This window comes from Erithacus rubecula (genome assembly GCF_903797595.1).
Source record: "Erithacus rubecula genome assembly, chromosome: 1".
Lineage (NCBI taxonomy): Eukaryota > Metazoa > Chordata > Aves > Passeriformes > Muscicapidae > Erithacus > Erithacus rubecula.
The window spans coordinates 35543589-35560715 of record NC_136658.1 but is presented as its reverse complement, the minus strand read 5'-3'; the positions used below and the strand labels follow the sequence as shown (position 1 = coordinate 35560715).

Here is a 17127-nt window from a genome sequence, read left to right as displayed (position 1 = left end):
TTTGTGTGCCTCTCTGGAGTGAACCAAATGCAGAAAGGCAGAGAAGAAGAAACATTGCAGCTAAAATGTGCTTATCTTTTCTTAGGGTTAGTGAAACAAGCCTGTCGAGAAGGGATTAAGGAAGATGGAGTCTTGCAGCCAGCAGAGAGAGAAGCAAAAGATGAAGAGTATGATTCTCCCTGGGATTCTGAGGTACCTTCCCTGAGGCAGACAGTGGGGCTTCCTCTGACTCACCTGCTCCATTTTCCTTTGCTGCTGCTTCTGCCACATGTTCATATCTTGGTCATTGACACACTAGTTCTCCTCCAGACAAGCTGGTGAGTTGGGACAGGGAGAAAGTGATGTCCAGCTAGAGTTCTGGAACTTTTTACAGGTGATGTCCATGTGGGATTTCTAGGGCAAAGAAGTAGAACTTCTCCTGGTTACAGTCCTGTGAAGTCCTAGAAGGCTTCTAGGCATTGTCAGAATTGCTTTTCCTACCTCACAGATCTTTTCTGTGGATCAAGTCAATGCCGGATGGTTGTGGATGATCCCGAATTTCTTTTGCCTAGGTTCTCTCTCGATAGGTGTCACGGTGTGACTTGGGTTTGCCAATTTTATTATATTTGGTTTCTTTTAGAGACAGGATTTAGGAGCAGATTCAAGGCAGACTTAAAAGGTTACATGAAAAAATCTATTACTAACAAGAAAAGAAGTCAGAGCAAGATTTCTAGATTATTTCCTCGTCCCCCGTCCTTCATTCTACATTTCTTAACAACAACAAACAGGAAACACTTCAGTCAGTTATCTACTGAAATAATCATTTCTATTCACTCTAGAGAGAAAAATTCCTGTTTTGGTTTAGGCTTAGGGAGTGTCTTCACCTTCACACTTTGCATCAGCCTGGGCAATAACTGCCAACTATGAATTTCCTCCTATTTCCACAGTCCCTCCAGAGCTGTGCCATGTCTTATGCTACACTGGGGTACTCTTTTTAAAAGCAGGGTGCTGAAATCAAAATTCTCTTCACCTCTTTTTCTATTAAATGTCTCTGTCCATATTTCCTGTCCCAAAACAGAGAGCCCCATTTCCTCGAGGCAAGAGGTCCTCTGCTCAAGCACCCAACCTCCCCAAGTATATTTCTCAGTTTAAAGGAATTTTAGTGTAGTCACAGTCCCCTTATAGCCCACAAAAATGGTTTTCATCTTCTTAACAGTGGCAACTCTTCAATCTTTTCCCATCTGGAAACTTAGCTTTCATTTCACTGACTCCAGTAGATTTCCTCTTCATTCCTCTCATTCCGGGGAGCTCAGAAGATCTAGAGTCTTATCCAGGCATTAAAAGGGTTAAAGTTGCATGCAGGACATGGAGAAGCTGGGCCAGGCCATTGCTGGAAAACCTCTGAGCCATGTGGTTATGTGGAATCTCTCTTCTCAGAACGGGGCGGGGGGAAAGGTGCGCCCTCGGTGGCTCCCCTGCCCCCCCGCTCCTCCATGCTGTGTGGAGAGGGGAGCCGAGGCCAGCCGTGTCAGGGCCGTGCCGTGTTTGGGCCGTGCCAGGGCTGGAGATGAACCAGGGCCGGGGCCGGAGCCCGGCCCTGGGGGTGGGCTGAGCCGGAACCGGGAGCCGAGCCGGGCTGCGCCAAAGCCGAGCAGGGCAGAGCAGAGCCGGGGCCGCCTGCGGCCGGGGCCCTGGGGGTTGCTACCGGCCTCACAGCCGGAAAGACAAAGAGGGCAAATCACCCTTAGCAATGTGATTTATGAAAGCGTAATAATTTTCATTGGCCACCTGGGATGTCAATCAATAAATCAGGTCTCTGATTGGTTCCCACTGCCCACAGAGGAAGTTCCCAGAGAGGGGACAGCCCCTCCGTTTCCAGGCTTTTGTGCTGCTCTTCCCAGGCCGCTGCCATTCCCGCCTCCATGTGAAACCAGCATGCTTGGGCAGGTGGACTTTGTCGTGTTTTGAAAGATCTGTGCAAGAGAGATGCCAAACGTGCTGTTTGGCCTTTTTGTTCTTTCCACCACCTGATACCTCTGGTGTTAGGCCTCTTGCCTGAAGCAGAAACTTTGAGGGTGGAAGCAGCCTGTGCCAGTTCTGACATTTTTAAATTATGCAGACTGATTCTGAAGGTGAAGGGAAAGTGTTGGACAATGTACAAGTTCCTGCTGCAGACCAAAACAGAGTCGCCGTGAGCTCTGCTGCAATGGAGCACATCAAAGGTAATTTCAGAGGGACTACATGGTTACCTTTGTGAGTCTCTCTGGAGTGACTCGCTTTTGGAAAACAAAGTGAAATAAGCACATACAGCAGCAACAGTCTTATTTTTGATCTCTATTATCAGCTGCAAGAGTAGAACCGGAGGAACATTTCATCTCTTCTGAGAACAAGGTACTTAGCTCTCTTCCTGAGCTCTGACACTACCCTTGGCAGAAGTCACGTTTTTCATGATCTCTGCTTGAAGGCGGTGTGATGCTGCAGTCCTGCTGAGGATTCGTTTCCCAACTTGTTTCTCTTTTTTCTTGCTTGCTTAGCTTCCTACATTACACGGAGAAGACCTTCAGCTAAAGGTTGATTCTTCAACTCAGACAGATTCTGACCAGGACAAACAGGTGACTGTTAGGGACACATGCAAATATCCCTAAATAGAACCTCTCAGTGGCTGCATTCTTCTGAGGATTCCTTTCCTAATTCTTGTTTTTCTTTTCTCTTGCTTGCTTGGCTTCCTGCATTCCAGGGAGAAGACCTTCAGCTAAAGGTTGATTCTTCAACTCAGACAGATTCGGAACAGGACAAACAGGTGACTCTTAGGGACAGATGCAAATATCCCTAAATAGAACCTCTCAGTGGCTGCATTCTTCTGAGCATTCGTTTCCTAATTCTTGTTTCTCTTTTTTCTTGCTTGCTTAGCTTCCTGCATTCCGGGGAGAAGACCTTCAGCTAAAGGTTGATTCTTCAACTCAAATGGATTCTGAACAGGGGAAACAGGTGACTCTTAGGGACACATGCAAATATCCCTAAATAGAGCCTATCAGTGGCTGCATTCTTCTGAGGATTCGTTTCCTAATTCTTGTTTCTCTTTTTTCTTGCTTGCTTAGCTTCCTGCATTCCGGGGAGAAGACCTTCAGCTAAAGGTTGATTCTTCAACTCAAATGGATTCTGACCAGGACAAACAGGTGACTCTTAGGGACAGATGTAGATATCCCTAAATAGAACCTCTCAGTGGCTGCATTCTTCTGAGCATTCGTTTCCTAATTCTTTTTTCTCTTTTTCCATGCTTTCTTAGCTTCCTGCGTTCCAGGGAGAAGACCTTCAGCTAAAGGTTGATTCTTCAACTCAAATGGATTCTGAACAGGGGAAACAGGTGACTCTTAGGGACACATGCAAATATCACTAAATAGAGCCTATCATTGTAAGCATGTGTTCTTGCTAGTGAGTTCATTTTGAAACAATGGTGAGAGAAGGTAATTAATCTGGACCTGAGCTGTATTTTGGACCTAATTTCATATGTATTTGAATTGGAAGAGTTGTAAAAAGAAGCTGCTTGAAGTCCCATTCAGCTTCATTTTGAACACGTCCAGGGATGAGCACAAGTCATGAGAACAACCTGGCCCAGTGTTCCATCACAATACTTGGAAAATTGTCTTCCTTGTATCTAATCTAAATCTATAGTGTTTTCATTTTAAAGTGTTGCCCTTTGACGTGTCACTACAATCCTTGGTAGAAATATCAGTCCTTCTTTCTGTGCTAAAAGGCTATTAGAAGCTTTGGCCAGCGCCTGCTTTTTCCCAGACTGAAAAATCCCATGTCCCTCAGTTTTTTTTCCATGGGAGAGGTATTGCAGCCCTGTGAATGTCTTTGTGGCCCTACTCTGGCCTCTGGTATATGCCTTGTGCTGAAGGCCTCAGGGGGTGACCCAGTTCTTTAGGTGGAGTCCCACAAGAGCAGAGTAGAAAGGGAGAATTGCCTCCCCAAACCTGCTGGCCAACTGATCTAATGATGGAATTTCATCAGTAAAAGCATTGCTCTTGTTGTCACATTTGCACCGATTTTGCCATGCTTATGAAAGATCATTTCCTTAGCTATTGGCCAAGGAAATCGGTGTAGGAGAGATGAAGTAACAGAGGTTTTGAAAGTTATCATCAGAGTCAAAGCATCCTATTTTTTTAAGATATTAAAGTTTTCTACTGGGGATTGTTCTTGTGGTTTGACAGCTCAAGTACCTGAAAGAACCTTCTCACACGAATGATTCTTATGCTGAGTCGTTGAAGAATGTCCTAAAGGAGAGTAAGGTAGTAACAATTCTGAGGAGCATGCAAAGCCGCCTGGCTGAGCGTATGGATTCTTCAGCTGCAGCTATCCCCCGGCTGGAAGAGCGCATTCGACGGTAAGAGAGTGGAGCAAGGCTTCACCTTGCGTGATTCTGTGAACACAACAGGACTGTCATCTTGCATCCTAGTGAGATGCTAGTGCACGATTTTCAAAGATGCTTTTGTTTTAGAAGATGTTCTTTCATGCTCTTTCATTGTTCTCTTGTGGACTTGTATCATAAGGCCTGTACTTCTTTTTCAGGCTCCAAATTGAAACGGCAAGGCTGGAAGCCTCAATCCAGCAACAAGCCAAGACAATTGAAGTTTTAGAGAAAATCCAGCAAGTCTCTTACCGCAGTAAGCTACTCAGAGCTTGCCCTGTTCGTGATCCACAGAGCCTAGTTCATGTGAGAAAACGTTTAAAATTTCTGGTTTTCCTAGAGATAGTCTTGGAGAGATCAGACCATATAACTAGATAACCTGAAAGAGGCAACCATATTCTAGAAGAATGGCTGTGGGGGTATATGTTGGAAGGAAGATATATATAATAGGTGGTTGGGAAGTTTGTACATTCCTAGTACCTCAGCCAATGTGGAAAGGAGGAGGGCAACATGAAGTTGGGAGTTTAGGATCAAAGGAGGCTGGATCCTCCAAAAACTTGAGAGACGCTGCAGGGTTATGGCCCACTAGACTCTCCCTTTATTCAAATAATGTTCATTTTTTGCAGAGCTTCTCTGTGAACACCAGTTTTTGACATCGTGATTTTCTGCATACTATCAACAACTGCTTTGGAGTGAAGTTTGCAAAGTCAGCAAATTGCTGGGGCTGGCTACTCTGCGGGTGTTTCCACCATTTTGGATGTCTGTTCACATGAGATTTGTAACAGTTAGAAATTTTGTATCTGGCGATTATTATCTTGTCATTACTTACTGTTTTGTTCTCATGAGATTTGTAAAAGTTCTCAATTTTGCATCTAGTGATTGCTATCTAGTGATTACTTGCTGTTATTTTGTTCTCATGAGGTTTGTAAAAGCTAGCAATTTTGTATCTAGTGATTATTAATTAGTGATTACGTACTGTTATTTTGTACCCGTGAGATTTCTAAAAGTTAGCAACTTTGTTCTAGTGGTTACTGTCTAGTGATTAGTTACTGTTATTTTGTTCTCATGAGATTTGTAAAAGTTAGTAATTTTGTATATAGTGATTATTATCTAGTGATTACTTACTGATATTTGGTTCTCATGAGATTTGTAAAAGTTAGCAAGTTTCTTCTAGTGGTTACAGTCTAGTGATTCGTTACTATTATTTTGTTCTCATGAATTTGTAAAAGTTAGCAATTTTGACTCTAGTGTTTACTATCTAGTGATTACGTAATGTTATTTTGTTCTCATGAGGCTTGTAAAGGTTAGCAATTTTGTATCTAGTGTTTACTATCTAGAGATTACTTGCTGGTATTTTGTTCTCATGAGATTCGTAAAAGTTTGCAAGTTTGTATCTAGTGATTGCTATGTAGTGATTAGTTACTGTTAGTTAGTTCCCACGGCGTTTTTAAAAGTTTGCAATTTTGTCTCTAGTGGTTACTACCTAGTTATTACTTACGGTTATGTTATTCTCATGAGATTTGTAAAATTTAGCAATTTTATTATAGTGGTTACTGTCTAGTGATTAGTTATGGTTATTTTGTTCTCATGAGATTTGTAAAAGTCAGCAATTTTGACTCTAGTGATTACTATCTAGTTATTATTTACTGCTTTTTTGTTCTCATGAGCTTCGTAAAAGTTAGCAATTTTGTTTCTAGTGTTTACTACCTATTTATTACTTACTGTTATTTCATTCTCATGAGGTTTGTAAAATTTAGCAATTTTGTCTCTAGTGATTACTATCTAGCGATTACTTACAGTTTTTATTTTGTTCTCATGAGATTTGTAAAAGTTAGAAATTTTGTATCTAGTGATTATTATCTAGTGATTAGTTACTGTTATTTTGTTCCCATGAGATTTGTAAATGTTAGCAACTTTGTTCTAGTGGTTACTGTGTATTGAGTAGTTACTCTTATTTTGTTCTCATGACATTTGTAGAAGTTAGCAATTTTGTATGTAAGGATTACTATCTAGTGATTACTTCTGTTATTTCTTTTCCTGTTGCTGTTTCACTTATCTATAAATTGTTATCCATTCACTTATATCTACTTGTTTTTATTTGTTCCTTATTGGTGGACAGGGACTGGATGGAACTAAGGGGAGGTTACTCATTTTAAAGAGCCCACCTCTTTAAAGTGTCTGAAAGCAAGACCTATTTTTTAGAACTACCCTGGAAAGATTATTATTGATATTGTTCTTGGTAGATAGGTTTTTCTGGATGGCCAGAAGCCTTTGTCTGTCACACCAACAAAACTCAAGAAGTAACAGACGTTTTCTTAAAGGAAATTATATCCAGATTTGGGCTACCACTGGGCCTGTCTTCCGACAATTTCATTGTGTGGCTGAAACAATTTGAAGTTTATGCCAAGTGCTTGGGAGTCACATGGTATCTCCACACTCCTTAGAGACCTCAGTCCAGTGGAAAAGTAGGAAGGATAAAGCAAAACTTGAAATGGCAAATAAGTAAGATTTGTCAAAAAACTTCACTAAAATGGCCTCAGGCTTTGTCTTTAGCCTTATTAAACCTTATTAGCTTAGACTGAAAAAAAAGATTAGGTCCTTATGAAGTTATTTAAGGCAGGCTGTATCAAACTGCCTAACTCAGGAGAAAGCCATGTGTTAGGAAACAGTAATTTAAAAGAGTATGCATTATCTTTGGGAAAAGAGCTCTCGGTTTTGCATAGGTTTGTCCTTTAACATCCTCAACAGCCTTGGACATTCAGGTACATCCTCATCAACACAGGGATTAGGTATACGTCCACATGTGGAATGATGAACTACTTAAGAAAAAGTGGGAAGGACCATTCCAGGTTCTCCTGGCTACCCACATGTCTGTAAAAACTGTTGGCTGAGGCTCCTGGATTCACTACACCTGGACAAAGCCAGCCCCAAAGCAGGAAACACTTCACTGGACTGTTCAGCAGTCAGCAAAACCTTTACAGAGAAGATTGAAAAGAAATGTTAATAAACTGTACTTGGAATCAAGTGAATTTTTTTGATAGTTATGGAGTGTATGGTAGTGTTTGTGTGAAATGCAAAGATGAATGAAGACCATATTTCTATATTTGTAGAATAGTAGCTCAAAGACCTGTAGCTTCCTCTGGAGAAACTGGGAACCTTATACTAGATTTAGTTCAAGGGCTTGGCAAAATGTGCAATTTGAGTAATATCACCACCTGTATACCTATCACTGAGTCAGTGAGCCAGACAATTCCCCATGGAATTACAGCAGACTTCAGAGATAATCAGCTAAACAAAATTCTGCAGGAAATCAGGAAAAAGTCATCGAAGGGTCGGCTACCCTACTCGAGGCTTTAATCTGTATTATACATATCACAACCATTGTTGAAAATTGTTTAGTATCAATTCAGTGTCAGACATCAATGGAAAGATGGAAAAGAAAAAGCCTCTCTCCTTCCCAAAAGGGGGAATTGACAGAAATGCTCAAGAGCCAGCAATATCATCAATTGAAAAAGCAATGCTGGCATAGGAGAATACTAAAAATACCTCTTGGTGGGATTGGCTTACCTCATAGCTAACAGACCTGAGCTGGCTTAGAAAATTTCTTATTACATTGGAATTGTTGGAATTGTTGGAATGGTCGAAGCTCAAATCAAACTTTCATCACAGCTTCAAGGAAAAAACTAAAGTAACTAACTAAAAGTACTTAAATATTCAGCACTTTGAAAAAGAATGAGATGAAAGTGGAAGAAAGTACACTTGTGCCGAGTCAGTAAACTCCTACACATGGACTTTGAAAAAGTTTGGAGTATTTAATAACACTGCAACTATCTGGATGCAGACTACTTAGATTGAAAGTCTTCTACTTAATTCTTTTTCTGTAGTTGCAGATTGACACGTGTCATGGCTGCTCTTGGAAACTGTTACTAGAGAAAGTGTAAAAACAAATTGAGGACAAATAATTAGAAATTTTTGAAGTGTTTACCTCAGCTTTAAATGCTAACCTTACTTCTCCCCTCTCCTCTGCATGCTGCTTTGACTGCAGGCTGTGCTCCTTTTGGTTCATTGGGGGAATAGATAAAAGCATTGCTATCTTAACTGCTGTGTAATGTTTTGGTAAGAGCATTGCCAAGAGACTGTAGAAGAGAGAAGTGTCTCTAGAAGAGACTCCTTATGATTCAATTGCTGTCTAACTTATGCCTTCTCTGTGTATGGAGCCACTTGATTGGTCTCCATTTCCTGTCGTGTAGCAAATAGTTTTGCCAAGAGTGAAGAAAATGTAGTATTTTTGGATTTGCTATTCCAGCCACAATCCTTAGGTTAGAAATAAATGCGTGAAGGATTGTGACAGGGTGTCAAAAACTCAGTTATTATTATCTTTCTGTTTTCTCAAAACTACAAAGCCAAAATCATAATCCAAGAGCAATGTTAGAACAGGTATTCTGAAAGACAGAAGCAGCTTAAGATACCAAAATTCTTTTCCAAGCCTGCATATCTCCCACTTCTACAGTCTATTTGAAAATAACTCCACTCTGAAGTACACCTAGCTGCACACTAGCTGCTTTGTGGCTTAGTCTTCCAAATCTCATCAAACCGTTTCTCCTAATGATAAAGAACAATAACCAATTTTTTTACAGAAGGAAATATCAAAAAGTCAAGATTACACCGATAGCAATTTATTACACAATGTCAATCATTTAAAGCTCTGATTGAAACTGACTTTATGATAGAACACTTCTAAAAGTTGTAGCTGCAGTATTTCAAACAGAGCTTGAAAAGTCCCCTTCCAGGCACTTGCTCCTGTGGTCTCTTTACTTCCATGCTGGTTCTTGGGTTTGTCCTTTTTGTACAAATGCCCCCTCTCCCCCCATAACCAAAGTGCCTGGTTCTCTTCAAGCCATCAAACACAGGAAAACTCTTGCTGTAGTGCTGCCATTCTCTTCAAACATTCCACAGCTGGAATTTGTCCTTGGCTGAGTGATTTTAAACTTAACTTCTTTGCTGGCTAAACATTGTGATTCAAATAAAAAAAGAGTTAAAATGATTTTAACCCAAATATTTATTTCAAAGTAGTGCTGATTTCTGGTCAGAGAAAGAGCAAGCATATCCCAATGCCTGTGCATCTCAGGAAGCCTGGAATAGAGGGATCCCTGCACAGTTATTATGATCAGATAATTCAAAAGACTTTGAAGAAATGTGAATAAAGAGGGCAGATAAAAACACCTAGGGGCTAATGCACAAGAACACGTATTCTATTTGTATGCAAGTGATGAAAAATACTAAACAATCATCTTAGTTTGTCTCCAATGAAGAAAAATATCAAGGCTGATATGGTGCTGTCTTTACTTTGTGGATGGTGCCAGTAGAATTTAGGGTGCAAATTTCAGAAGGAAATGCACTTCTGGAATGAGGTAAAGAAGGATTATGAGGGATAAGAGGGCAAAAATCATAGAATTGATTACTCCTGGTGCTCTGAGAATAATAAACAAACTCTCTGATCAAAAGCATAGAGCAATTCCAATGCACAGAGCTAATCTGTTCATCAAGCAGGATGAAATCTAACAATCCCTAAGAGACTCAGGTGATGACTGGAAGCAAACCCTGCAGCTTTCTTTGAGCTGCACCAGTGAACACTGGCAAACATTGGTGATGGGATGTGCTGTCAGAATCAGGGAATTTTGCATCCAGTAGGTTTGTGAGACCAGATTTTTTTTTTGCCTCGTGCTAAATATGAAAGCTCCTATGTTCTTACACAATACACAGTGACTGTGCTGGAAGGTTTGATAGCAGAATCCTGTTACTTGCACATCTGAATGCTTTCAAGTCATGGTAATGACCAGTGTGCTAACAATCAGGTGGAATGGTCTGTTCCACTTGAGGTGTCCATTTCCCTGCAAGAAACCAAGTACTTGCCAAGTACTAGAACCACAGAAATCATGAGGAGGCATTAAGAGCAATTGGGATTTTTACTTGTTACTTCAATTAGCCTGCTTAGTTCAGAATGCTGGGTGGACAGTGTGCTGGGATAACAACAAACATAACATTTGCAGAGATGTGCTTTGGACAAGGCTGTGGGAATGAAATGCAAGATTGAATGAATGGAATTGCCTCCAGTCTGGATAATAATTGTAGCACTGTTCATGGGTGAACCATTCAATGAACCAAGACAATATTTGGGTGACACTTTGGCTCTGGCAGAGTATCTCTAGGGGACAAAGAATAACAGCCATTGCAGTGGGGTGTATTTCTCTGTACTGCTTGCTGATACAATCCCTAAAAATTACTCCATCACATTCACTAGAGCAACTTCTACTAGTGTAAGTGGTGAAGGATTAATCCATTCAAGGAAAAGACTCTGTGGTCTTGTCTCTTCTTCAAGCTTTTGAGAAGTTGGCATCCAAAGTCCCTGCCTTCTTTTGATACTCAAAAGAATCCTTCACAGTTAAGGGCCCTGACTTTTATCCAGGTAGTCAAAATCAGGCTCCTGAATATTTGTTGATGTAAATTGTTCCTTGTTGTTAAGTTACTAGGTAATTATTTTATAAACAACCAGTGGCCTAACTAATTCTTGTCCCTCAGTAGGGGCCCTTGCATCTGGCTGTGATGAATTTTTGCCATATAATTTGAAAATCAAGCATGAAAAGGATTAGAAAAAGCAGTCAGACATATTTTCCCTATTAATAGGATTTAGAAGTTAGATATTAAAGCAAAATCACTCCTTAAAACGGCTTTTTCTTCAGGAAATTATTTGTTCTCTCTTTCTATGCATATGTAGTGAGCAGCTCCTCTCCTGCCCATGATAGAGGGCTCAGAGCTTTTGCCTTTGAAGTGAGGCATTTTAGTGCCAAGAGAGTAGGCAGATTTTAAAAAAATGGAGGATCTGGGAATCCCCAAATCTGGGAATTGGGGTGCTGAATTCCCTTGCAAATCTGACTTTAGTGTTTCTATGAAACTGTTTATGGCCTCAGCTGAGGCTCAGCTTATTTTTTGAGTTCTTACCAACTGCTAGAACAGAGCCATTGAAAACTCATTTTCTAAATTACCCCTTTTAAAGGCTGCCCAAACCAAAATCTCAGTTATTGATTTATTTAAAATTAACTTAATGAGTCGAACACTGGTATTCAAAGGTAGTCATTAATTAGTTAGTATTTTAACATGAGATGATCAATGGGTCGAAGAGGATAGACATACAGCTAACTATTGATTGCTGAGATTAGGATATGGTAAACTTCCAGTCTGCATCTTATTCAAAAGCCTGCCCTTGGCTTGAACAATTATCTATCTCCAGAACACTCCAGTCTGCCGAGGGGAAAACATCCCCCTGGGACCCAGCAGCACATCAGTTCTGTTATTTTTTATTTATTTTTCACCTGGGCTAGCATTCTTCATTACTATAGGAATGAAGTAGATACTATGCATACATAGATACATGTATACATACTATGGTAATGAAGTACACAGATGTATACATACACACATACTATACATACACACTATAGTAATGAAGCACACACATATGAAGTACATATAGCACATAGTTGGGACTTTTCCAGCCACAGGAGGTCTGGGGCCGCCCGGATGGCAGCGCTTCGGACGCTCCGCCCGTGTCACCCGCCCGCGTCCCGCCCGTGTCCCGCTGCCCGCGTGTGTCCCCGCGGAGCGTTCCACAGTTGCTGTCCCCGCTCCCGCCCGTGTCCCGCTTACCCGCGTGTGTCCCCGCGGAGCGTTCCACGGTTGCTGTCCCCGCTCCCGCCCGTGTCCCGCTTACCCGCGTGTGTCCCCGCGGAGCGTTCTACAGTTGCTGTCCCCGCTCCCGCCCGTGTCCCGCTTACCCGCGTGTGTCCCCGCGGAGCGTTCCACGGTTGCTGTCCCCGCTCCCGCCCGTGTCTCGCTTACCCGCGTGTGTCCCCGCGGAGCGTTCTACAGTTGCTGTCCCCGCTCCGGCGTTGGGGCACACGGGAACCGCCGCGGCTGCAGAGCGCACGTCTCCTCTCGGTCCTGCGGATCCCACAGCCGATCTCCGCGGCTCGGCACAGCCTCTCGACTTTGCCGAGTCCAGCCCGAGCCATGGTGCTGCCCGACCTGCACAGCGCGGCCGCCAGCGGGGACCTGTCCCGGCTGCGGCAGCGCTGGTGGCTGAACAAGCTCCGCATCAATTCCTACAACCGCGACAAGCAGTAAGGACAAACAGCAGGCCTCTCCAAAGGGTGCAATTGGTCACAATTATCTGAGCCAGGGTGGTTTTCTTATGTATGTGTTTTGCCTACTTTCAAGCCTAAGCAGTAAGAAAGGAGACAATCAGTGGAACAGGTAGCAGCTGGCATCCCTTAGCCAAGGACATCCTGGAAGTAAAAAGCATTAAGGATGAAGTAAATCCAGATATTGTTGTGTCAGTAGAACAGACAGCAGAAGCACCCCTTAGGGAAGGACATCTGTAAAGGCTGTAGTAAATCAAGATATTGATGTATTTCTGTGAATATACAGTGCCAGTTTGGCAAAAGACTCAAGGTCCACGTATACTGTAGCTGTATTGTCTTCATTATAATACTAAAAATCACACCTACAGATTAAAAATGCTTCACCCTGCTCAGGTGAAGACCCCTCCCCTAATCATGTATAGAAGTTAACTGTGGTTACACAACTTGTGTGGAAACTACTAACCAACCATAGTAGAGGGGCTGTATTTGCAAAGTTTTAAATTCTGAATTTCTATGCATAAATAATAGCATGGAAAGTCAGGTGGGGTGTGCTTTATTTAGGAAGTACCACTGAGCACCCAGCCATGTGCAACTCTGAAACACATAATCAGTGTCTCTATCAAGTGTGTAATTATTGTGTTGCTGCACACCAGGTAACAAACCCAAATTTACAGAGAAAACACTCACCCTGGCTGGTAGAGCCAGCAAAGCCCAGCATTGTGCCTGGCAGCCAGGCCAGCCTTTTAGGAGCCCTGCCTGAACTAGGAGAGGAGACAGTGAAAGCCCCACTCTGCTCTGCCCTGCTCTGGAGCCTGGGCCTGTACTTGATCTTCTTCTTGCCCCATCCCTATTTATTCAAGTGTTCAGGCTGGATGGGGCTCTGAGCAGTCTGGTCTAGTGGAAGGTGTCCCTGCTCATGGCCGGGGTTGGAATTAGATGATCTTTAAGGTCTCTTTGAACCCAAAACTTATTGAGATTTGATGATTCTGTGGAGCTCATCGAGCCTTCATTCAAGCAGAGACAGCTCCTTTCCAGGTGCCAGACTGAGTGGCTTGGTTTAGCAGGGCATGGATTCACAGAAAGCCAGCACAGCTGGTGCAGGACTGATGGGGGTGAGGAATTCAGGAGCCCACACTGGTTCTGTACTCTCTGTAGACTTACATAGCCTGCATTGCTAAGCAGTGTTTACCCTAAGTCAAGGACATTTCCAGTGTCTCATGCTTTGCCAGCGAGAAAGTACACAAAAAGCTGGAGGGAGCTTAGCCAGGTCAACATTCTAGATTGGGATTTGGCATCAGTCAGTGGGTTGTGGGCAGCTGTATTGTACATCACAGGTATTTCTTGGAATTTTTTATTTACTATTATTATCATAATATTTATTTTATTTCTTTTGTTCTATTTATCCATCTGTTATAATTTGTTTTTTAAAGTTTTAATTTTGATTCTCCTGTCTGTTCCACTAGGGTGGGAAGGGAGAGGGTGTGAGCGAGTGTCTGCATGGTGCTCAATTGCCATCTGGACTTAAACCAACTGCATATGTTTAATTTCTAGGACTCCTCTGCATCTTGCTTGCATAAATGGCCATGCGGATGTTGTTCAGTTTCTGGTAGAAAAGAAGTGCAAGCTAAACCCTTGTGACAAATTGAATAAGTCACCACTAATGAAGGTATGCAGAAGGGGCATATGTTCCCTAACCTTTGATGACGCTCGTCCTTTCCAGTGTTGGCAAACTCCAGGAGTTCTGACAGTGAGAAACATAGATGTTGGAAGTTATTCCTCCTTTGTGTCTTGTTTCCAGGCAGTAGAGCACCAGCACAGGGACTGTGCAGCTATCCTGCTGGAGCACGGTGCCGACCCCAACCGCAAAGGTGCGACCGGTAACACTGCCCTTCACTTCGCCGTCATGGTTTCTAGCAAACCCCTGGTGGAGCTGTTACTTGAGCACGGTGCAGATATTGAGGCTAAGAATAAGGTAAGCTTGGACTTTGGGTGAAGCTGCTCTTCCCAAGCCAACTTGCTCAACTTCAATCTGTTATTCTAAGAGACGTGGTTCTTCTTTCAGTTGGGATACACTCCGCTTGTTCTTGCAATCACCGAAAACCGTGAAGAAATGGTCAAGTTCCTTATTCAAAAAGGAGCTGATGTGAATGCTCAGGATAATGTTTTTAGGTAAAGGGTTTGCCCAAAATGCATGTGGGAGTCCTTAGCACAGTTGGAGTCAGATGGGAGCCATAAGAATGAGCTTTGAAAAAGGACCAGGAGTCTCCCAGGAGGATCTCCTGTGTGACTTGTGAAAGCAGACCTGGGTTCAGTTGCTGACTTTCTTCAGGGGGTGATTTCCACACTGAGGACTGCAAAAATGCACTGTTTGCTGTGCCACATGCCTACATGAGCATGCACACAAAGGCACACAGGCCTGTGCTCTGGGCAGGTGGTTGTTCAGGACACCTCCTGAGGACCCACCAAACTGAATTCTCCAGCAATTGTAGGTGTGTGGCTGTGCCTTCACTCTGCCTGTAGGAGAGGGGAAATGAATTGTTTAAGGAGCAAAGAGGAATTGAAGTGTTGGCTAGGCAATGTTTGCAAAAGCTGATGTATTTACTCTTGTCTCTTGGATTCCCTAGGACCCCTCTTACAATTGCTACTGTTTCTGGGAATAAGAAAGCAACAGAACTTCTTCTTCAGCATGGTGCTGTTTCTTCTGAGTCAGACAAGGGAGTATGTCAAACTTTCACCAAAGTGATTCAAGATGTGTAAGTGTTTCATATCATTGTTAGAATACCTACATTCACCCTTTTTGGTAACAGCAGTAGGGTTAAATGAGGTACTGAGAGCTTTGTAGAAGCTGAGGTCAGTGATGTCTTCTGATCTCTTTCCATGTCAAGAGTAGATTTACAAGTTGAGGAAAACTTTTTCCCTTCCCGCCAGTTGTCTCTGAGAATTCAGCTGTGTGTTTCCACTGCAGTTCCACTGCATTGGCAGCAACTACTTGCCTTTTGTTTCAGACATCATGTTTGGATATCTAAGTGATATCCCCTGTGTGCTTAACCAGCCTAAGGAAAAAAGCCCTCTTCCACAGTGATGGCAGCTAAGGGATGGGTGAATGGATTGCATTATTCCTATGAGCATGCCTTTTCTAGCTATAAACAATAGCCCATGAACTCTTGCCTCTGGATCTTGACTTTATTTCTTCTTCCCCTACCCCTTCTGGCAACCTGTATTGATGGGAAGCAGGAGAGAAGGGAGTTTGTGTAACCTGTGTGGTAAAACCCCTTTAGGAATAAAGCATGTTTGAAAATTGCTCTTACAATATGTGGTCCTCATTCCTGCCCTCCAGGCTTCTGGCACAGTATAAATGCCATGATAGTGCACCATTCTGCACAGCAGCCTTGACCTGAAGAACATGTTTAATTTTTTTTTTCTTTTTGACTGGTCTTTTTTGTTTGTTTTCCTACTTATTACACAAACCCAAGCCCCAGCTAGGCCAGGGTTGTCTGAAGACAACACAGGTCTTGGAATGCAAGTACAGTATTTGTGGCCACTTGGGAGCTCTTTAAACCGTGGGAATTTCTGAAGGGAATTTCTGAAGCCCTTCAAAGTGAGGACCAGGACTGAGGAGACATTAAACCATCTGGACATGGAGAGTAGCTGCAGCATTAGCATGGCATCTAGCTGAGGTAGAGGCTTTGGTGATGTCAGTCTGCCACGAGGCCTGTTAAGTTCATTGGAAATGGAGAGGGGATTTATCAGATAAGACTGGAGCCAGACTGCAACAGGTGTGAGTTACTCCACAGATAAGACTGGGAACCTGTACTGTCAGCATGCCTGTAAGGAGGATTTCAGTCTCCATTACTCTAGGACTGCAGTACATTCTGTGTGTGTATTTTACCCTTTAGCAGTTGTCTATGAATATGGGTAGAATGGAACATGCATGGCTTTTGCTCTTCCTGCAGAGAGTGCATGGAAGTCTGGGGGGGATTTCACCTAATGCATCTTCTTCCTTTCTATATTTGGTATTGCTAGTGAACAAATTGGCAGCTCCTGCTATGAGACAACTGCTGTCATTCCCTTGGAAATATCTTCATCGGAAGAGACAGGTAAGATACTTTTCTATCAAGGAGGTAATGAAGAAAATCACTGTGGCTTGTAACAGAATGATACCAAACCAATGGGATGCTGGTCTGGAGGGATGGGCCAAAGAACTAGAAAATAAACACTCAACGACATGCTTCTTATCTTATTTCTAAGATGATGGGCCAAAAGAAGAAGAAGCAGAAAAGGAAGAGAGTGGTCCAGCTGCAGACCAAAATAAAGTGTCTGCTCACACTTCCACAGCGCAGACCTACAGAGGTAATTTCAGAGGGACTAGATGGTTAACTTTGTAAGCCTCCCCAGAGTGAGCAACAGCAGAGTGAAATAAGCACTCACAGAAATGACTAATATCTTCTTATCTTTTGTTTGAAGTCTGCAAAGCAGAAGGACCAAAGAAAAAGGAAGACAAATACCACCTCTGGAAACCTGAGGTACCTTCTCTGAGGG

The 17127-nt window shown here is 42.7% G+C and overlaps 1 protein-coding gene across 1 annotated transcript; it reads left to right on the top strand.

The window, feature by feature from the left end:
• Positions 1–12366: 12366 nt before the first annotated feature.
• LOC306809491 (uncharacterized protein) lies at positions 12367–15407 on the top strand. The gene is made up of 5 exons (XM_079321075.1): positions 12367–12567; positions 14140–14254; positions 14387–14560; positions 14651–14757; positions 15213–15407. The coding sequence occupies exons 1-5, from the start codon at positions 12458–12460 to the stop codon at positions 15343–15345; spliced, it is 639 nt and encodes a 212-aa protein (XP_079177201.1). The 5' UTR covers positions 12367–12457; the 3' UTR covers positions 15346–15407.
• The last annotated feature ends 1720 nt before the right edge of the window (positions 15408–17127 follow it).